Consider the following 25858-nt stretch of genomic DNA (forward strand, 5'->3'; position numbering starts at 1 on the left):
TTAATACATCATTATAAATGTTTTATTACTTATGTCTTATATATTGTATTGTGTTTGAGTGTTTCTGACAAATCATAATGTGTTATAATTTTATTATCTGGAGATCAACAATATAATAATATAAAAGTAAAAATTAAAAACAATATTCCAGAATATAATATATCGTTAAAATGTTTTTAATATATTCAATTAAAATAACTGTATATTTATCAATAAAAAAAAAAAAAACTAAACGCGAAATTTATTTCTAATTATTTTTTTGTAATTTGTGTTGCTTTTAATTATATTTATGTAAAATTATTATTTCAGCATTATATAATGTACTATGTATATTTTTAACTACAAATACATTTTTGAATAATACAAAACATACATAAATATAAATAAAAAATATAAACATATTTTAGTGTGTTAGTTATTTGTGAATAATTCTTTAAAAGTAATCTCGCAACAGTATGAAAACTGTTACCATTATAAACACGATAAATAAGGATTTTTTTTTTAATTTTAAGCCTCCAGCATTTCTATGGTTAACCTTTGAATAAAAAATTAAAAAAAAAGTTAAGCAAATAAAATTGAGGGAAATTATGATTAAAGTTTTTTTTGTTGTTGTTGCTGTTGTTAAAATGTTTAATGATTTACAATAAACAATTTAATATTTGTTCATATATAAAATGTATTTGCATAACTCTAGTTGGAATATACAATAAAGGAGGTTTTCAAAATTGGTTCCTAAATATCTTATAAATTAGCTTTTTAATAAACATAATTGTTGTATTTACTTTGTATACTTTTAATTTATAGTGTTACCTATTTTATATCTGTTAGAAACGTTTAGTGAAATGAATATAATGTAATTAATGGTAAAATTAATGAAAAATTTGTTTTCTTTATTATTTCAATAACTATACAACCATACTAATATATACGTTTGAACATTTCATATTTTATGTACAAACGTTCGTTGAAACTAAATACCTATTGTCTTGTACAATGTGCAATAATAACATTACCGAATAGCGTAAGATTGTAATTTCACGTCTAACGATCATTAAATTTGCCAATACTCAACGAACTGTAAGTCTCTGAATACTGTTTCAACCACAAAATACTCATAAAAATTTCTCAGGGTGACATCGCGCCAAATAATGTATACCTTGTCTACACGAATCAAGCTGCCACCATATAGTATAATCACCTTAAAGCGTGTCAACCACGGGTATTACGGTGTCAAAGACAGCGCAATGGCCAACTACTGCAAGTGACTGATGCGCACATAGAAAACGTAATAATTTCTGAACACACAGCTTCTTTACGACGACGCTACAAAACGGTTTGTACACAATATTATTAAATCTCGACGCGTTTCCCACGCTATCCGTTTGTATGCGATAAAGTATAAACTATTTTAGAATACTATATCACCACACATACGTAGTCCAATTATTACTAATATCTCTTTTGAACTATAGATACATATATATTTATATAATATATTTCTATAATTAAATGATTATTAATATATTCCACGTGCTTGTAATTATTGCAGCTTTCCAAAAGTATTTTCGAGGATCATCACATTATTACACCCGCATAATCCGAAAAAAACTGCGGTGTACTTTGAGGCGTTTTATTTTAATGTAATAGCTGATGGAACTTCACAGAAATATCTATATATACGTAGTACGTACATATATTAGGTTAGGTAAATAATATTAATGTATTTGATGACTGACGGTATATATCGTATGAATGCAGTTGTTTCTGAATTATATAAAGAGCTATTACAGCGTTTCTTAGATTGTAATGCACTTACTTTCTTAAAAAAAAAAACCACCCAACGAGATTCCTTTTTGACTTTTATTAACATTACTACCCGTGACCTCAGTCGGTTCAACAGTACCTTAAGAAGTTTCTTCTGCAAGCTCAAGGTAATTAAAAACTACCTTAGATAAAACGATTTATCAAAAAATACATCCTAAACCTAAAAGAAACATTAAATTCGACGAAAATATATCTTTAAATTTCGTATAATGTTTTAAAACGAATTACTGTAAGAAACAAGATATAAATAAATAACATTTGCTGTTACTGTCTTATTAATTACATCTTTTACATCAAACGTATTATTTTGTCTTGGCCATTTTAAATTAATTTTCATGTATTCAAATGTTATATTATTATATTATAGTTATTAATAGTTATACGGGATATAATCAACATTTATTTATTAAACGTGTACCTACGCTTTATAAAGTTTTTGATTTTTAAAATTATCTATTTATATAGATTTTTTAATTTAAAAAAGAACATATTTTATCCAAAATATTCCTCTGGCATTAAAAAAATCGTATGCCAATATAGTATGGCACGAAATCACCAGTATAAGCGTGAGGGCGTGTAATACATTACTATAACGAAATGTCATGTTGTACATCGCACGGCGTATTTCGTTAGCGTATAATACGAGTATCATTTCAATACACGGTCTGCAGTTTTGAATTTGTTTTAAATTCATTTCTTTCAGTCGTATCGAATAACGCGTAATCTACGACGCGTGAAAAACATTCCTGGCGTCTACTCCGATGCTTGTAAACGCATTTATGATATGTTTAATAATGTATTATTAATATACCTATATAGAAGTGCCTGCACAGTACAGGGTGTGTAAACATTTTTGTTAAATTGAAAAATCTGCTAAGTAACATTGATTTATTGAGTCAACAAACCACGCGTTTCACAACGTTTTAATATCGTTTTACCCTTTTATTTTTCATCGGAACGTCCGCTTCCATTCCGCTCAGCCATCAACGACTACCCGTATATTTATATTTTATTAAAAAATATGTGCACTTCGTATATTATTGGGACATTTAGAACGCTATATAATAATGCAATTATCGCACAATGCATAATATGTAATGACTAATGATGCATAATAATAATAAAAAACGATTATTTTATAGTTCGACTTCTACTAAATGTCTTGGGTCATTTTTTAATCTCTGTTAAAAAACCTATGGCTTTAAGAATTTATAGTATCTAATAGATATATATGACGAGTAGTACATTTATCTGTTGCACCTGCTAAAAAGATTTTGTGCGAAATACTTATAATATTTAATAAAAAATTCATCAAATCAAAAGTTAAAGTATTGTAAATGCAAAAACTAACATATACAGTAAAACATCCCTATAACGGACATCAATTTAATGAATTATTTTTGAGAAACATTACATTCATTGTTAATTATGCATACATTTATCTCCGTATAAAGAATCTAATGTTTCTATATAAGGAATAAACTATTTAATAACAAATAACCCGTTTATGTAAAGTTTACATTGTAAACGAAATCTGAACATTTTACGAAAAAAGTACAATTTATAAAAATAATAAACAAACGAAACTCACTAATTATTTATCAATAATAAATTAAATAGATAAATATGATAAATATGTAATAATATAATAAGATTTATAATATGATATGTATTTGATGGTAATTTTTAATTTTGTTTTTAATATAATATATTATAATATGAAATACCTATGTAATTATATTTAACGAATTCCTCTATATTACGAATTGTTTTTGTTCCTCATGCGACTTCGTTATATGGACGTTTCATTGTATAATGAATTTGTTTTAACTAACTTGGTGATAAAATATAAACATAAATTAAAATTAAAAACATATAAATAAACATATTTAGTTCGTGAAATAAAATTCTGACACTTATTGTTTTTGTTCTTGCCATGCAATTTACGTATTTTTACCGGTGTCCGGTGCTTATAAATGTGTAATTTATGATCATATAATATATTATAAAATTAAGGATGATCTGAGAAAATATATAATGTGTTATATCTTGTAATAATTGTTTTATGAGGAAGATGCCGAAGTAGGTAAATTTCTAAGTTCATTTTAATAGGATCGAATTGCGTTCGTTTGGAATACTGTTTATGATAAAACTTGTAACTTATAAGTACAAATGTACAATACCAAGAACAAACAAACATATTGTTTTACTATGACTACAATACATTTACAATGGTGTATATCTATAGCTCGTGACAAAGGGATGGTGGAAGGGCTTTAGGGAAGGTGATTAAATAGTTTTTAATACAACTCTTGATATGGGGTACTCCCTCTTGTACGGCCAACATTAATAAACTTCTAGAATTTCTATCTGCCGTTGCAGTAATATCATTATTTTTTTTTTGTGTAAAACTAATTTTACAATTTTATTACTACAAATTTAATTATTACTATAGATTGTAGATATTCTTTTGTTTAAATAAAATAAAATAAAAATCTAATTATAATAAAAAAAAAACTAAGCTTCGACCTCTAAAGACCGGCACAACCATATCGTTTTCCGTCCACAAAAAGTCCGCCATACATTTAAGTAAATATATAAATTACCACTTGAAACATATCAGATGAAAATCACTTACACGTAATTATCGACACTAAAAAATTTATAATATCATGTAAGTTCCCATACGAATAAAAAAATTGAAGTATATATACATCATTATATCTTACGGTCAAAAAATAATATAAATTTATACACAAATTTCATACTTAAACAAATTTTCTTACTACTTATTTATTTAAACTTTTGGCTGAAGATTTAAATGTAGTTGACGAGGTTACATTTTGTTTTATACAAAATGATTTTGTGCAACAAATAAAAACATCTTTCATTCAACTTTTTACAATCGAAATTCGAATACGAATTCAATGAAATTGATTATCTATATACTATTTCGTGTCATAGGTTACAGATAATAAAGATAAGCTTAGATATATATGGGTATATCTACTTTAAGTTTTTATTGTTATAGCGTTATACGGTTTTAATTTTATATCTGTGTAGAAAATTCCGCGTGAGGGATTTTTTTCTTGTAAGCACTTATGTATACATACGTAACAGTTTTCCTTATATGTTTCAAGTTGAAAGTGAGTAACGTAACCCCCTACATCTATATGCACAGGTATAAATGGTACAATACGAATAATTGTTACTATAGGCGTGTCGCGCAGATATCTTGGTATATTGTATACATGTTATTATGATTAACAATAATACCTATAATATATAATATAATAGCTGGCGCGCGTTGTACCACTCCGACCTGTGACCCGCGTGATTTCGAAACAAATGCATCGACATAAATCTCTCAGAAAACTTTTAAAAGTATTTTTCACCCAACGGAAGAAAACTTTTCGTTATTTTATTTTTACTTTTTTTTATCGTCCAAGGGTTTGATAGGTCGCTTTCAATCTGCACACGCGTTAACTGCTCTTGGGACGACTGCAGTGTTGACAAATGATAGGGAAATGATAAATGCGAATAGTAAAGTTTTAGGTTGTTTTTTTTTTTTAACTCGTGCGAAAAACAGCTCTCGAATCCAAGATTTCGCTGACGAGCTGGCCAAATACTATTCGGGTGAAAGTAAAAGGCTTATTACATTATATTACAAAACAACGACGCACAAGGATACGCTAATAATATAATGTCTTAGGAGTATTTTTTATAAAACGTGCTGTATGAGGAATGAAAAAAAATACTGTTGAAAATTAAGAAAAACCGATACTATATTAGTGTAGAAAAACGAATAGCAATATTTATGTTTATCAATATTAACACGAAATGAATCGAAATCGAATCGAATAACTCTTAGATATATATTGTATAATATAAGTAGGCACATTCGTATTATATATTTAGATAAATACATGAAGTCTGTAAATATTTCAAATGATTAGGTAATACGATTTTTCCATTTATTGAAAGATATAATTGCATAAATAGAACGCGACTTATTGGTTCCAAATAAATATAGGTTAAATCGTTGTATACAATACCTACGTAATGTATAATAAATAATTGTATGAAGGCTATATTATTATAATCGATTGAACTACTGTTGGTTAAGTTTTATAACCTTATATCCTTATATAGAGATGGCAATTATGTAAATTAGTTATTGTTATTTGAAAAAAAAATATAAGGAAAATATTGCACCTTCCTTGGTTTCTTTGAAATAAAATAATTGTATTCATTGTATAATATAATGTTAGATAATATACATATCCCGCTCAGAATGCTATTATCGACTTCAACATCGAGCTGGATACTATGATATACTTAAGATATTATATTTTATGAATTTTTCACTTAGATTAAAATATGTATTCATTCTTAGAATAGTTAAATTAAATTTACATTTGTATTTCAATTATTATTTAAATATATGTATCTGAATTGGATGAATAGTAAAATTATTATCATCAATAAAGAAATATTATGAAAAGATTTATAGAAATATTTTATACTTTTTTTTTTTACTTCTTTATGATATTATAATATTATATCAATATGTATTATTTAATTTGCTACCTATACGAGTAGAGTAGGGCACTACTTAGAACTTGGAGGTCTGTATAATATTTATTCTGTACAACAATAATGTGCATAGTTATTCAAGCAAATAAGAACTGGTATTTTATTAATAAAATCCTAGTAATAAAGTCATAACAAAATGTATGATGAATAAAAATACTGTCAGTTAATATTGAGCGATTATTTTTGTATGAAAGCTATTTGTATACAACACACATTAATAATTATTAAATAAAAAAATATTAACTGCTAAGTCGTAGTTGGTAAAATTAATCGTAATCACTAAAATTCTACAAAAGCGTTGAAAATAATTTTCGAATACGATTGAATAGATAGTGATAAAATAAATAACAACAAATCGTTTCAAGTTAAAAATATATTTTTATAAAGCAATATGAAGAGTTACTGGAATGAATATTTTTGAATGTTTTTTGCACCATACATATTAAACTATACCTAACCGAACCTACAATAGGTATGAAATATAAGTGGTTGTAACTTTTGGTTACTGGTTTGTGACCAATAATACCCATGTTTTAAACAAGACACATTTCATCCATTTACATAATATTGAGTCACTAAAGAATTTTAAAAATAAATTTGTTTGTTTCATAGTACGACAAATTGAAATATGTAAATGAAATCTGTCCCATCTATTTATTAATTTTATTTTTATTTTTGATAAGACGTATCCAAAATTATAAAATCACATAACTATCAAGAATTTGTACATCTAAATCGTATCTTCGGAGCGTACGGCCAGCAACTGCGGCGAGTTGTTAGATTCGTGATAAATATACAAATGGTGGACTGACTGTGCGGGTAAGTGAGTTGAGAATGATGGAAGGGTGGATGTTCGAGGGGAAAAATAAAAAGAAAAAATACCAAAGTAAGACTACGCGTTTTAAAATACGAGTTAGGGTGGAAATGCGCTCAGTATAGAAAGCCGACATAAAAACGTCGAATCGGTTACGTGTTCGGCATTTTCCCGAGTATAGCAACAGCGGCTATAGAGATGCCACCGTCGCCGGGACATTTCCTTTGCCGAGACGGATTTAATTCAATAAGACCAATACGCCGAGTGTACACTGCAGCAGCCTTTCCGAGCGCATAAAACACATTCGTGGCAGACCCTGCCGCGGACGACACATTAGACGAGATGGTCCGCGAAGAATTATTGACGTGAGTGCGGTGCGCGTTAGTATGTGGCGTGCACGACCATTTTGTCTGTTTCTGCTTTTACTATCACATTATATTATTATTGTTGTTGTTGTTATATTACTGCAATTTTATTAGTGGTACGGAATACGGAAATTGTGAACGAGACAAGTGGTGCGCTCGAGTATGTAGGTAGGTATCTATATACCATATATAGGTATAGCATATAGCTAGGTAGCTATAATTTAGCACCAGCATATAATGATAGTAACACATAATAATATAAATATCAGTCCACGTCACTTTTATTAGACATTACGCCGAAACTAATTCAATCACACGAATCCAAGTAACCCATAGTCAATTTTCAATCCGTATTATTATTTTACACGCACATTTCCTACACGTTATACAGCCGTTATACAGGTCCTTTCGATCTCTCTCACTCTGCCGCCGTATCACGACTCTCGTCCCATATTATCCGCTCTCTCGATCCTTCTTTTCTATACCTCTTCGCAGATAGAAACACTCCGAGGACACGGAGATAAACGCCGCCGGTGGCGGTGTGCCATGAATTTATAATGGTGTAGTTCCGAGAGGCCGAAAGGACACTCAAGTTTCACGCGCGGATGATAAATTCTGTTGATCTCGGTAATCGGAAACACACCACCGTCGTCACCACCACCACGCGGTCAAATCCTGTACTCACGTGTATTTCTAGTTTTCTACAACGGTCGCATTTTCTATCGTTCACCCCCAACTACGTAGATGGAAGTTAAAAATAACATTTTCTAACCTATCTTCTATGTGACTCGTTAGTCGTTTGCAGACTAAACACTTTTTATACTGAGTGCAAATTGCTTTGAAATTGTATAGCGTTTTGGTGTAATCTCCCACCCTCTTTTGTCCGTAGATACAGTATTACAGAAGTTCCAAACGTCCGATTTGTTTTTAATTATAATATAAAAATAAAATATAGGTTTCTACTGTTTCTAACAATTTCACTCATACCCGATTTCTATTCGTAATAATAGACAATATTCACAACTTTATATAATTTAATTGCAGTATAATGAAAAATAATATTCATAGTTTAAACGGCTGATTTATTTATGGACGATTAAGGGTTCTGTACACAAGCAGTCACTTATTATTAAATATTTATACAATAAAAGGTGAAAAAGTAAAAAAATACACACTCTACGAGAATTACGCATTATATTACTCGTAGTTCTACGCGTTTCTATATAGCCATATAGGTAAACGATGTATCTACATAATTCATGAATATAAAAAGTGTACGGCCAATTTATTAAAAAAAATGTTATAGTTATATTATATGCACATTCTAAGTTTAATTCTGTAATCAAATTTATGTTACTAAAATTGTCGACATTGAAAAAATTATTATACCTAATAATAGTAAATCTTATATGACCTATAGATAACACAATATGTTAGACGTGTGAAACAATAATTACAAATGTTATTCATTTTCTTGGTTGGTAATATCAAATATCTATGCAGTATGCAGTTACTTATATGGATTCAAATAATGTTATAGAAACCAGCGATAACGGTATTGGTGACCATGACAAGATATGTGTCGATTTACGTATGGACATGGAAACAACAGGAATATGATTATTTAATATACCTTTTATTATAAACGTATCACATGTAATGATTATATCTCATTAAACAAATAATTAATACTTATCTGAACTGATGATGTATAGCTGAGTACCCAAATGTAGTATGGCCGGTATGGGTATAGACTATAGATGTAAGCTTATAAATTTACACAGTTGATTTTTAAAATTAATGATAACTTAAAAGACAAAATTGTAAAAATTACAGTTTTTATCTTAATTTATTGTTGTCTAATGATTCACATAGAACTATAGAGAAGGTATGCAAATAAAAATAATAAGTTAGATATATAGATAATAATAACTTATCTTAAATTAAATTCAAATTTAGTATTCAACTTTGTAATAAATAAAGTATATACCAACAGTTATTATAAAAATATATAACTCTCATATTATATTAGAATCAACATTTTTTTTTATCAAGCTTAACTTCGTAAATACGTAAATATGAATATCATAACGAGTCAATAAAAGATAAATTATTTCGTTTTAATATAAAATTGAAATTTATAATAATTTTATATGAAAATTTTTAAATGGCTTAGTGGTAAGCTGAAATATTTTTACTTCGGAGTAAAAATAACGAAACCATAGAAGAATAAATAAAATAGGACAATACGACCACAAAATCTCTGATACCTGTAGTGTTGTAGATAACCTCTTGAAATGTATCTATAAATTATTTTAATCTTTAATCTATTATATAATGATATCATGTAAAAATTATTAATTAATTATAATAAGTACTGAAATTATCAAGTAATTCAACAATAATTTGATTTATGTTGTTGATGTTATAATTATTCGAATACTGATGTGGCTGTACGCCTGTTTATTTTTTTCATAATATAATCCATGCTCAAAATTTGAAAAATAAAAATTTATTACCTATTTATACCTATTTTACATAGATTTAATTATTTAATATAATTCCGCAGCTAAATATTATGATTTAATAGTACAGACAATAGATTTATTGAAATTGACTAAACATAAGTGCTCTAATTCTATAAATTAAAGTATAATAATAATATATGCAATAATTTGACTATTAATAATGTTTGATAGGAATCTATGAAATTAAATTAAATAATATGACAATAAATTGAATTTTTGGTAAAATACATAATTATTGATTGAATATAAATTGTTTTCACTTTTTAGCTTTTTTGTAAAATTCATATAGTTGCTAATAATAGTTATAAATTTAATAATTATTAGTTTATGAAAAACAAAATGGAAAATATATTTAAATTTAAAATAAATTATAAATTTATGATTATTTAAGATAACTTAGTGTGTTAACTTATGTCAAAATATTAAATTTATTATTTATAATTATTGTAAAAAACTTAAAATCATAAATAATATGTTGTTTTATTTTTTTTTAATATCACTACATTGATGATGATGAATGTTTGTATAATTAATAAATATCTTAAATGTTAATATATTATTAGTTAAGTTATTATGTTATCATTTTATTTATTTAGGTACATTGTGTTTTCGAACTATTCATCGTGATTTATAACTAATATTTTACACACAATATATAATAGGTACACACATATTTTACATAACCTAAAATGATGTTTTAAATTTATCTTATATTCTTCACCCATTTTAAGTTACATTAATAAGTGCTTCTTTTGTCAAGAAGGTCTACACAACTGCCTATTAAACTAAATAATATGTGTGTACCTATTATATATTGTATGCATGAATGGTGCTTATATTACATTTATTATATGTTTTATATAAATTACAAATTATGACCCATTCATTATAACACTATATTATAAGGTGCAGTAGGTGTTTGAATCACTTTACAGCACCAACAGTCTTTTAAAACAAGGAGATATTATGACGTAAATAAAATATAAAATTTCATGTGAACAATGAAATAAATGACAACGAATGAGAATATCACTATTCACATAAAAAACTATACACAAATGATAAAATACTATATGTCTATACAATACGGCTTGGTTCAAAATTAACTACGACGTACAACTTGTCGTCAGCCAAAATCGAATATTTAGTTACTTATTGTAAATAACCGTGTATGCCCGCGGGTTATATGTTTTTTTTAATTATCCACATTTTATGACATTAAAAATAAACTTCATTTCGACTATGAAAAAAATATATATCGTCACACACCAAGTTGCGACTTAAAAAAAAAAGCTTTTTGAAACGCTTATTTATTTTACACATTGAGCTTATATAGCTTTGAATTTACATTAATTAGTGTTGCAATAGATAGATAGTACATAATATTTATGCTCTTTTCATATATATACATATATGTATAGTATTATAATATTATACCTACCTATCATCCGCCTATTCTCTGAGTGGTACATTTTAGCCAAAGTAACGTAATAATTTTCGTCGCCAAAAGCATAAGATTCTACCCACTACCTATTAAATTATTAATATGTGTATAATATATTATACAATATACATGATGTCGTTATCGTATCGTTTTCGATAATCAACGTAATATTATATTTAAATAACAATATAATATCACCGTTTACCACATTCTACGTGCGCCCGCACGTGAATTGTATAATATTGTTAACTATATATATATGTATGTATATAAATACGCCACGGCTGGCCGTTTAGTGCATTAACGTGCGAAAACTTTTTAATTACACCCGTCGCACGTCACGGCCCCGGGAAGGGTCAATCAAGCTACCTTCGTGTACATTATATTTGCGTCTCCGTGGTAGGTATATAATTACTAATTATACGTATAATATACAGTCTGCCTTTTCGCGCGCATAACCACTCCTTTCACGCCGGTCACGTATATCGTCCACACCAGGATATGATGGTTTCTCGCCTTCGTATCAAAACTCAAAGTATATTACACGTAAATATCGCGGTGAGTATATGTACAGGGTGCATCTCACCCGGTTTGGCTTCTCACATACATCCCGAACTTTAAAGGTTTTCCAGTGATGTTATTTTTCAGCAATTTAATGATTCGAAAATACGTATACATACAGCTTGTTATTTATATATATATTACTATAATCACAATAACAAGTTTACTTCACATCGGTAGAATGTAGTTGAATATTTGATATAAATTTGAATTTTCAAGAACATTTGCCATACAAGACATATATATATATATATATATATATAAGCCAAAAATCTATAAGCCATATTATATATAGCAATGTCGTGTGAAAAGCAATCCGACATATTTTTATATACCATCAGAATTTAGCGGAGGACGGGCACCGTGCAGATACCGCAGCACCCTGTATGTATAATATTATGATAATATTGCGTATTAAACTTAAAAATCCAATCAACGGGGTACGATTTTTCCACAGACAGCGGGCGGTTAAACGGGATGGGACGGGCGAGCATACCATGTCGATACATGTGTGTGTGTGTGTGTGCGAGCGATTCCGTGTAAGGGTAAACCATAAAACGGTAAATAAATAATTCATGGCGCATGAAACTGCCGCCTGCAATAGTAGAAAGTTACTATTGGGAGGAGGCTGTCTTCGGGGGCACGGCGGAGAACCGCGTGGCGATGAAGCGTGCTAACAAGCTTTCTGCTCTTTAATCAAAGTTTTGCCTAAAACACGACCGCGTACACGGTTATTAATCGTAACTTATATTGTACACTCGCAACGTTATATTGTTATTATTATATATATATATATATATATATATATATATATATATATATACTCTCACTATTATTATACCGTTACCTCGGTGGTAATATAATAATATTATAATAATGGTCGGGCGGCGTGTGTGGAAGCACGAAAATCGTCAGGAAATCATCTCATTCATGCTCGATTTTCAGTAAAAGCGGCGGTCCCCGTTAATTTGACGGCCGCGACGATGAGCTTATATTACGCGTTGTATAGGTATATGTTATTATAAACTCGTATAATAAATGCGGTGTGCTGTATAAAACAAAACGTCACGATGACTCGGTCGCGCACAATCAGTCGCCGCCGCCTGGCAGTCAAAGTGTTATATATTATTATATTGTTCAAGATTCCTCTTTCCTCGTCTGCGGGTACCCGCGCGGCAGGTGTATAGCACCTATACGAGTATACATCATTATACACGTGTACACGGCGTGTATGTGTATGCATAATGCGCGTGTGTGCACAAGAAGAGACGTCCCGACCACAATACATTCGTATTACTATAAGACTGTGCGAAGACGACGACGAAGACGTTTCATTGTTCTATTGGACACAAAAGCGGTTTAGACGCTGCAGCGCCAGCCCTTTATTCGTCGTCGTTGATTTTCCCGCCAAAGGAATTTCGTTGACTTACCGCGGGGGTAGTGGACCCTCTCCGTCACTATATATTATATATATAATATAGATACTAACCGCTATTATATAATAACTGCAGACGTGCCATCCGCAACACGTTTTAGCCGATATATAAGCGAAATTAATTATTATTATTTTATATTGTAAGCACTAGGCACGGTTAGTGCTTTTTAATTTCGCGTACATACCGTCGAAATATTCAAATATTATGTAATATATTATTTTCCTCGCACGGGAGTTACATTTTTGCGACTTCAGTGGTTATGAATACATTCAAATGACAATCTTTTTGATTTTCTAGATTTTTTCATCTATTGAAATCGATAGACGCTTTTGTAACATTTTATTGGTTTTAAATAATTAATATTTAGTTAAGATTTTTAATGATAAAATTAATTATTTTTCGAATTTTGATTATATATTTTATTAATTTTTATTATTTTTTCCATATATTTAACATTCTAAGTAGGTAATCCAATTTTAACTTATTGGCTATCGTAAATTATTTTCTGAATGTTCTTATATAATAATTAATAATATATCATAATTAATTGAAATAAATATTAGTATTATTTTGGAGTTTTCTATATACTTTATTATCTATTATATTCTATATCTCGTTTTTACTGGTATTAAAGAAAAATGATAAGTTATTAAAACATTTGATAATAACTTTTAAATTAAAAAGTAACTATTTTGCGAGGGGTTTTGATTATTGTTGCTATTCAATTGGTATATATTTTTTTTTATTCCACTCGAAATTCTGAAAACGATGATTTTGCCTTGTACTCTCCACTGTATATTTCAGAACTGCAATCGAGCGATTATAATATTAAACGACACTTATACGTTAAACGTAGGAATGTATAGAAATACTGAAAAGGGTATTTATCGTTCTGGCAGTAAGCCAAGTGTACCCAAGTCTACCTGTAGTTATTAGGTGGGATTTCACCCAAACGTTTAAATAAAATAAAATGTTCATATTATAACAAAACTGCATTATAAGTATATTGGTAAAGCATACAACATTTGAATATAACTTCTAAAGGGTTTAAAAATGTTTCACTCGTCATAAACTTTATTTTTATTGACAATATAAATTTATGAAACCAACTAGAAATCAATTTAAAATCTTTTAAAAATTTAATTTTTCTAATTATAATGTAAATTGAAGACTCAGATAACATTTAAAAAACATTAATGATAAATTTCTGAAACAATAATAAACATTTTTTTGTATAATATTTCCATTACCTTTACTATTTACAATTTTACTAAGAAAGATATTTCAAAAATTTCAAAAAATCTGTTCACCGTTTTATCTATACATCTAACTAAACCGATATTTTGCTTTTTATGTATGTATGTATGTACCAAAACGTTGACACCCTCTACTTTACCATATATTTTTTAATTGTACCTCTAAACATGTTTCTTAATTTAACTTGACACGCACTGTTAACTGTTAATATAAAACGCTAAGCGTTATTGTGGCTGACGGTAATGTTGAACATTATTCGTAATGCTAATTTCCCTTAAATTGTAATGATTTTAATACTATTATACTCGTACTACCACGTACTATTATCATTAAATTTGTAATAAATAATCTCGTAATTTCGAAACCCAACATTGTGATTTGCTATAAAATTAAAATTCTAATTTGTTTGTTATTTCATGTACGTTATGTGTGGTAAGTAAGTAAATTATTCACATAGTAGTAAGAATCCACAACATATTAACCTTTAAACAAAATAAATGCATGTTAAATAATATTACGCATACCTTTACAAATTTTATTATAAGTAAAAATTTAGTACTTAGTTTAAAAAAAAAAAAAATTAATTATATTTATTTTAATAATAATGTTGTAATACTACATATCATAATATTACTTTGAGCAAAGTTCAAAAATATATGTAATCTTGCGGTTGTACGTAGAAATATTAATTTAAAATAAATATATTTATGGTACCTCTAACAACACAGTTAATACATTATTGTGAAAACAGTGAGGTCAACTTTATTGTTTTAAATTAATTACATTTTACAATGGGTAACCTAAGAGCGGTCACTGCTCTGATTACACTCATCCAGCCTATACATACACCTGAAGTATTAGCGATTTCCTAATTTTTAGTGCAAACAGTAAAAAAAGACAAATTAACGTAGAAGTGAAAAATATTCAAAAAAATTCTGATAAAATTCAAAGTAGGTACAATATAATTTTATTACTATAAATTTAATAATTATTGGTTGAAATTTTTGTTTTTGTATTTATAAATAATTTAATAAAGATTTTATATTATATTGACACATTGAAAGATTGGATTGATTATAGTTGTGTTTAGATTAAATGCATTAGTATGATAATGTAATATTAAATAAACATTTTGAAGACGATGGATTTATTCTTCTCACTTTTAATTTTTTTGACATTATGTTATCATGGATATTGAATACGGGTATTTCTGTAAAAATGTAATTGTAAAACATCTATAAATATTAATCTAAATTCGCATATATAAAATTTTACCAGAAAAGAAGTTCATTAGGTAGTTTATGTAGCGTGGTCTAGACGTATTTTCGCTTCAGATCTTCTATTTAACACTCATATTGATAACATTTATGGAATGCGTTTATAAATAATAGGAAAACCACAATTAGGGTCCAGGCAACAAAGAACTACATACATTTAAAAGTACAATATATTTTAACCTAGTCAAATATTTATTATTATTATTATTATTGTTATTATGGATCACCAATGGAATTTTCGATTACGTATTCATTAGTCATTATCACTTTTAAAAATGCATATAAATAATTTTACAATTTAACTCTAAGTTTTTGCAAATACACTAATACCATATAGCATGTTTAATGATTAGATGATATCTATCTTTATATGTAGTTATGTACATTAATACACTAAATCAATTGATGTGCTAATAAAATAATATATTATAGTCAATATCTATTACATTTATAAAAAGTTTAGACTTATTATTACACACATTTTAAATACTTAACTATAAGAGTATAATCGTATTTATTTTATATGCCTTTACTAATTAGTTTGTAGTTTACTGGAAAGAAAATGCACGAAAAGTTGTTGAAATTATTCATGCGTACACGTTCTATACGATCAAGTAATCGATAAAAAACGCATCGATAACCAAATATGCATATACTGTAACATACCTTCTAGTAAAACATTTTATATTCCCAATGCTCATATAATACCACGAAAAAAACTATTTCATCTATTTTTAAACAGATTATATTCACTTAAATATGTCATATACACATAAAAAAAAATCATTCAGATCGTGTATTTTGAAGAAAAATTCAAAATGTGTGCTACAGAGCTAATAATATGGATATTATACCAGTTGTATATTATATTGTCACTTATATTGTGTACTTGTTCTAAAACGTAATGGATATTTTTCATGCCTCTATCATTATTTTCTACTACTTACATACGGTTTTTATATTCCAGTTGACAATACAATTTTACTATATAATAAAAGTATAAATATTTTCATGAACTGTTTGTAGAATATCATTGTATTATTCAACATAAATATTAAATATAGGGAGACAAAAGAAAATTATTTTAAAATTAATTAATAGGTTTTACCAATATTTGATCGGCGTACATGCGGATTCATCAAACATAATTCGTGTGTTTATGAATTAAAATAAAAATATATTGCATAAACATGAAACCACAATAATTAAACGTTATCTATTTCTGGATATCCATGAAATTTATGAAAAAATAATAATGATTTAATAGTTCATTTGATTTATTTTATATAGTAATTGATCAATTTATAGACGATATTTTAGTCTTTAATTTTAATATCAAAATAAATATTTATTAAATATATTATATTATATATATTTTTAAATTGTTTTAAACTGAATAATACTGTACACGACAAACAATAAATAAATCATATTTTAATACTTAATAATATTTACAAATTACTACCATAAAAATAATTGTGAGTTATAATATTTTGAAGACGTATAATAGGTATAACTAAAATGGCCTTTTAAAAACATATAAAATCAAAATTATCCTATAACTCTCATGTTGCAATAAGACAACTTACAAGAACATAATTCAATCATAAAAAGATAAATATTGTCAAATTAGATATTTAGTTCCAATCATGAATAATTTATTAATACAAATTCATATGTGGTTGGTACTATAATTAAGTTCAAGAACATTTAATTCAGTTTTAAAAGACTAAATAAATATTTGCATACAAGAAGCATAATATTGGCTGAGTTATATAGGTATATAACATTTAGTTTTTTTACAAATTTAATAAACGTTAAGTATATATTAATTATTGTGCTAATTTTATTTGAATACTAGGTATACAAATTACTTTAATAGTTGTATGGATTAAAAGAAGGATATACTATACCATATAAATTATAAAAAAAAAAATAAATGTATTAATCATATCGTTAATCTAAATTTTTTGTCACGCTGTTTGGAATTTCAAATATACACTAATTGAATTTGTAATTAAATAAAAAAATATATTTATATCATACACTTGAAATAAAGTGATTAAATTAATAATATTTTTGTTCGTATTCGTGCGTGGCTATAGTATCTAAATACTGTAAATATTATTGAAATACATTTTGTTTGATTTGCTTTTTTACCGACATGTTGTCATATACAACAGTAGTTGATTCGTTTGATGTGAAAATGTTTTAAAGCCGAATTTGTTTTTATGGTTATATTTCCTTTTTATATATATATAATACTCGCTCTAGATACGAGTTGGTTATTAAGTCTTGTGATCGAAAAGTAGAATTCGATATCGCCCTTGCTATACCCCTGAAAAAGGCACTTTCTTCCTTATCCCATATAATATGTATTAACTTTTTGAATTGAAAGTCGGTCCCATGACGTGTAATGTTGAGAGATGTTCGCCTTTGACGTACTGTTTTGACCCATTTGCGTATATAAACCCGTTTTACTTTTTTCTCCTCTTACCCGCATACTCTATCACACCTCCTCTCAATACCTCCCACGCGATAGCTGTCTGCCATCGCCTTGTAACTATATATAATATATAATGCGTTTCCGATACACGTACATCACATGGCACAAACACGTTTCAATACAATTTCAATTTAATCTTTGATTACCTATTTATTTATTTTTTCAGGAATAACTGCACACACACACACACACACACACACACACACACACACACACACACACACACACACATGCAAGCACGGGCTTTTTTTATATTGTATTGAAGTTCTATATATTTTGTAAGTATAGCGTGCGCAGAACACATACCGTAACCGTTATTGGTTTGTTCAAAGCATATATATAATGTATATATTATATTATGTATGTGTATCCGCCAGTATATACATGTATAATATGGGGTACCAAGGTAATTTGAATTGATGGTCGGGGCAACGAGACCCGCAATGTTATAATATAGGTATTATAATAGGTATATCGAATTATAAGCATTCGAGTATACAAACAAGTACGTGTAGCTGCGATGTTTTTTTACAACTTCTACAATCACGAGGGTTTTCTTTAGCTCGTGTTCTACGTACGGTTAATTAATAATCCGTACGGTTTTGTACACGTGGTTGGGGGTGGGTTGAAACGGTGTCCGCAACACGTCGATCCGACACGGCCGATTAAATGGCAGACCGTTTGGGCGGTATTACGTTTTGATGATAAAAATATAAAATGGTTAATTTAATTATTACCGGCTTTCACAACTCATAACGTCGTAATACTACGCATTCATACGTGATAAAAATACCAGATACAATTTTGAACGTCAAGGATCGTTCGGTATTTTTCACATTTTTTGAATTTTTGACCAATAACATCCAAATATCCAAATACATATGTATGATTATCATTATTTATTAATCTAGGTAAAAATGTATCAGTATTATAAAATAACGTACATAATATAATATATATAGGTATTTATAGTTTTAAAATAACTATAGAATATTTATGAATATTTCGAATAGATAATTTTTGTATCGTGAAAGTTATAATAATGTAAAATATTTGCAATGATTTGACAGCAGGCGGGTATAATCCACAAGTTGTAAAGGAAACGGCCGATCAATTCAACAAAGTAATTCACCGAGCATGTTCACCCCCATTTTATTTAAGTAATGAATGTATTCAAATTCTGATTTTTGGGAATTTCTAGTATGTTAATTATATAATGACCTTATTTTAAAACACTTAAATTGTATATACCTATCATTTAATCAGTATCCTGTAACGATACCAAAATTTTCAAAATCGCATTCTTAACTGTAAATTTATAAGTGGAAGATTTTTTTTGAAAATTTGTAACACCTTAATTGAAATAATTCAAACACATATTTTTTTTGAGTTATTTAATTTTGTGTACTTATCTACTAAGGATAATATATTTTGAAGCGGATTTTGTTAATGGATACTGTGATTATTTAAAAATTATAGCAATTAATATTAATCCATTAACATTTTATATTTTGTGAAAACTGTCTGAGCATAAAAGTACTAGATTAAAATAATATTACATCTAGTTAATAGATCTGTAAAACCATTTACATGAACTATTAACCTTGGTATAATATTATATATTTTAATAACTTCTCTTTCTAATTTTGATTAAGATAGATAGAAATTTATCTAAAATATCATCTGTTTCATAATTTACAATAAATAGTTTGGTTAATCAAAACGGTGAGAATGCTCTTATTTAAAAAAAAAGAAGTTTCTATCGCCGAAATACACTCCTTAATAGCATAAGTATTTTAAAACGTGGTCCTTAAGTATGCATAATAATTCCTAAAATCAAAATTTGAATACATTCATTATTAAAGGAAAAAATAGGGATGAGAATGCTTTGTGAACTATCCAATAATGAATACAAAATTACCATAAAAAAGTCCTAGTTTTCATTTCGTACGTCATAATAATAGTTATAACACTTATAACTAATTGCAAAAAGTCACGTTTATTAAAATGTCCACGTTTTGTCGATTACAAGAGACTATCGTAAAAGATGATAAAATTCTAAATATGTATTGTATTATACACGCCGTAGTACCTAAACAACCCGAGAACTTATCACTTATACTTTTACATAAAATGCAATATATATGTACACATAGTATGGTGTATAAATATATCGCCCATATGAATTATACTAAAACTATATAGAAGTATATAACTAATTTACTAAGTAAATTATATATTTATAATTGCAAATATGGTCTTATGAAATACCCACACTAATGAACTCAACTTATTTTATACAGTCGATTAATAATTATTATATTGATACAAATTAGATTAAATATTATATCATTGTACCAAATCTATAACTTTAAAAGTCATATAAGTAGGAGATAATAAATTATATGAATTACGAGTATATTAGTATATTATAAGTAGATAATATCTATGTTTAATTTTATTTCATTACGATTTTATTTTAGTATAAATCTAGTACGACGACTCTCCTACCCTTATTATAACAATGTTAATATAACATTACAATTTTAATAAATTTACCTATAATATAGATATATACTTTATATAATTTTAAATATTTATAGGGAATAGGCATTAATATGTATTATTTAAAATGTATTTACCAATGCATAAATAATAATTTTAATATTACTGTTATTGATTGTTCGTCATAATTGTTGAATTAGTTTAATTTCATTTAATTTGTGTTGACATTTTTTAGTGAGTGACTAGCTACTTAAGATAAAAACGAATATTGGGAAATAACTAAAATAACAATAAAAGTTTATACGACAAATCTATGATTTATACATAGTCTATATTCAAACTAAATAAAAGTAAAGATTGATCAACAAATAACAATAACCTTTTATCCCGGAGAGATTTGTTCCTACCCATTATTGCGCATCGGGTAAACGTTAGAGTGAATTTTTTTGTTTACTATTTTGGTATGCAATATCCAACCTGTTTTATATTTTTGTTTCAATACTAAAAAAATCAAGTATTTTTATGTAAATATTCCATTTTTAAAATTTGGAAAAAACTAAAAACTGTATTTTGAAATTGTATTATAGTATGGACATGGGATTATATTTCAGGCGAAGATTAAGTGAAGAAAAATTTCATAAGTCCACCCCTATAATTGATACACATATTATTACACGTAAAGGAAATATTATAATGTAATATTGGTTAAAATGCGTTTAATAATATTGTACTGACCTATTGCGTCGACGAGGCCGTGTACCCAGATCAGTGTACAAAGGCAGGTGCGCAACGTGCCCATCGCGGGACGGTAACTGACTTGCGGAATGCGTGGCGGCCGAATGACAGGCGGGAAAAAGCTCGGTCGCACCGCCGGCCACGATTAGCCGACACCGCCGCCAGCGACTCTGTCGCCGTGGAGATGATTTGAACGCCGCACGTGTATTAATTTCCCGAATAAACCTAATAATTGAGGCTACTTTACATCATCGCAATATGCCTTAGTATAAAAAAAATGGATGTAAATAATTACAATAATGTAGGTGATGTTTTTTTTAATAATTAAGTAATTTAATTTACGAAAGTATTAATGATGCGTAGTGTAATATAATAGTACTAATATGACCATGATTATTTGTTGGAAGCTATAATAATAGTAATACATTTGTATGTGTATTTATTTACGAGCATTATGCATCGATTGCGTCGAAAATCGTGGAGAAAATGATTAGATTTTACATAGCATCATCGGTTTCAATATATATAACATATATATTAAAATTCCAAAAAGTATTAAGATAGATTTTAATCTGTGAATTTATGCGAAACTTGAACGTGTATCGTGTTTTATTTTGAATTCTCTTATCTTTATGAAAGTATAATAGTAATTGAATACATTTCATAATATAACATCAAATTTAATAGGTTATTAATTTTTACTTACTGAATTTACTACTTTGCAGCTATCAAATCATTATTATTACATAATAATATTGTTATTAATAGATTAGATTAGGTATTTGTGAGAAAAAAATTAAGTTCGAATAAAAATTTTCCATCAATTTATCTTTCCAAAGTTAAGTTAGAAATTTGATCTGTTTTTCGTATAATTTTTTTTCAAATGGTAAATCGATATAACTTTTAGTTAATTTAAATTTTTTTTAACAAAACCAACCATTTTTGCTATTTTTCTATATAATCACATACATATTATTTAGTCCGATATTTACTGATTATGTTTTTATAATTTAATATTACGTGATGTAATTGATTTTCAAACATTGCAGATAATACAACATATTTGGCACGATATTAACTAACACCTCTTCTTGTTGCCATTATTGAGTATAAAATAAATATTATATCGTACACCGTTACACCTTTTTCATAACCCGGTAATTTGAATTTATAATTAATACCATGTTCGTGGTTATTGATTTGCTTATTTGAAAATAAATAATTTTTACTGCTTAGTGTTACCACGAGATCGTAAGATGACGTGGTCTGTGTCGCCGTCTATTCCGGCCTGTTGCCGGTGCGCTACAGATTTTATGTGTGTCCCGTCGCAATTCGTTAGCATTACTGTGCAACGCGGTGTGCCGTTTGTTGTAGTCATCCGACGTTTAATCGTCATTCGTCGATTTTTCGTTTAGGTTACCCGCAATATCATTCAGATGGATGAGGGGGGAGGTAGCAACCGGACCATTTTACTCCGGGCCCCATTTTGTCATAATTGTCATTTATTATTGTCACGGTGCCGGATTGCGAAGATTAATGTTCCAAATTCCTTCGTAAACGAAATAAATTCCTTCGTAAATTCGTTATTGCAACACAAGTATCAACGTTGCATAGAAAAGTCAAGTGGTAACTGTAGTAAGGTATCATCCAATACTATTGGACGTTCAATATTTTTCTTATTACTTATTCATTGTTTAGTGTCATACAATTAAAATAAATAGTTGACAGAGTGTTATTATATTTCAATATTGAAGACTATAAAGTTACATCCTTGGGACTAAGATAGAGAATTAAATTATGATATTTTTTGTAATATTAGCGTAATAATTCTTATATAGTTTGTACAATGTTTAATTTCTGCATCAAATAGAATTCAATACCTAGTTACTAGATACCTACTAGGTTTAATTAATTTTAAGATATTATATACTGCAGTTTATACAAGATAACACGAATATTTGTACTAAGTCTGTTTTACAAAGTTGTTATGCAATCGTGAATTAACTTTATACTTTTCACTGAAAGAAACTTGTAAATATAAACACTTCATATTCTGTATATAAGTACTTACACTACGAAGAACTCAACTATTTTAACGAGTATGTATACTATATTGTATGCATTTCCCTACTTTTGTTTGTAAAATCAATATGTAAAATTTAATTAAAGTTAGTTATAAATTTTATATTGAATAAATTAATTTAAACTTGAAATTACATAATGAATTATTACTACCACTATATAAATATTATTTTCATGTTCATTCTTAGCATACATATATTTAAACAAAAAATTGTGGATAAAAATGAAAAGGTAACGCATGTCAAAATACATTATTTGTATTATAAAGTACCATCACACTATTGAGTAGATAACATAACTTTTTCAAGCGTCTGCTGAAGTATCCGAATAAACAAAATAATCCAAAGTGTATAAATTCAATAAGATAAACAATACAATACGAGATAAATATTTATATAATAATATGTACCTACATGGCTACATATTGAACTGTTAGAAAATTATATGATAGCATTGTTCTGTAGCTACTGTAATATCTACTGTAAAAAAAGGACAGTAATAATAATAATAATCAAAATAGTTTTGTTTTATGATATATAAGTATTCAATTTATGTTAACATTTATATAAATGTGTCTGTTAAAAATTAAAATGTAAGAACATTTTACACAAAGCTCTTCATAAGATTATTTATAGATATTGAAAATACACACGCAGAAAATTTTGTCGTTTGGTTTTCAAATTGTTTAATTACTTTGTTCAGAATTGTTTTTTTTTAATACAATAGTGAGGTACACTTGAAACCTATTGGACATACACTAGAAGCTTGTTTTTTATTCTTTTAGAATTTTCTTAGATAAATATATACTACATAATCAATTAAATAAAATAGAAAATAATATGTATAAAGTATCTACATTCTATACTAATAATATAAATTTAAATATTTTTAGTAATTTTATATTAATTCATTACTTGACAGACTACAAACATTTTAACAAATAAAGATCAATATGCATATACTAGTTCTCGGTATACCTAATTTAGTTGTAACTTTGATAACTAAAAATATAATACAACACCTTAAAACTCTAAAACATATATTTTTCTTATTACACTGCATTTATTTCATCCCACTTGAACTTCTAATTATTCAGTAACTATTTACCATGGCGTATTGAAAAATGTGTGTACACTTTAATATAAAACTTAAATAATTCATTATTCCCTACAACTGTCAGTCATCAAATTTATCATTGTTAATTTAATTTATTGAATAATTTAAAAAGAGAGTTTGTTATAGGGTACAGGGATAAATGATACAATATATTAATTTAAATAACTAAAATAGTGTCACAGATAATAATAATACTATAAGCAAAATACATTTTCTTTTTTATGCTTGGTTTTAAAAGTTAATTAACTCGATGACGGCGGTTTGTTCAGGAAAACTGGCAGTTTGTTCAACTTTGGCTCAATTTTAATTAGAAAATCTCCATAAGACAATTAATGTTCTTTATATTAGCGTTTATAGATATGAAATATGATATTGTAGATATCTACAAATCATTCATTATTTATATAACTCGTACACTTTGTTAGGTTATAGTCTAACATAGTATAATAGTTTATAATACATGTTACAACTATATAGGATGTATAATTCCTTTTACTTTTTTATTTCACGATGGTATGAGTTAACAAAATTGCTTAATTCATGAACCAGAAAAAGTGTCATTACATAATATATATATTTATATGTGTTATATGAAATTATAAACGATATTACAATATTATTATTTATTAAGCATATATTTAAAGTATTTCAATAAAAATACAATAATACATTAATACATAAAAAAATAATGTTCACTTTGTTATATCTATATCATATAGTTATATATGCTGGATTTTTGTGTTCTCTTGGGAAGGTATCTTGAGATAGGTTTTTATTTGGGCTTGGAAGTTTTTTCACTGATTTTGAAGTGG

At 27.4% G+C, this 25858-nt stretch overlaps 1 protein-coding gene across 1 annotated transcript in view; it reads right to left on the minus strand.

Annotated features, from left to right (window-relative positions):
- Positions 1-21975, minus strand: part of LOC132929151 (lachesin-like) — an 82851-nt gene extending 60876 nt beyond the window's left edge. The window contains exon 1 of the mRNA XM_060994282.1: positions 21849-21975. Coding sequence (XP_060850265.1) covers positions 21849-21912 — 64 coding nt within the window. The 5' untranslated portion in view covers positions 21913-21975. The remainder of the gene's footprint in view (positions 1-21848) is intronic.
- Between the last annotated feature and the right edge of the window lie 3883 nt (positions 21976-25858).

The sequence above is a fragment of the Rhopalosiphum padi genome, chromosome 4 (genome assembly GCF_020882245.1).
Source record: "Rhopalosiphum padi isolate XX-2018 chromosome 4, ASM2088224v1, whole genome shotgun sequence".
Classification (NCBI taxonomy): Eukaryota; Metazoa; Arthropoda; class Insecta; order Hemiptera; family Aphididae; genus Rhopalosiphum; species Rhopalosiphum padi.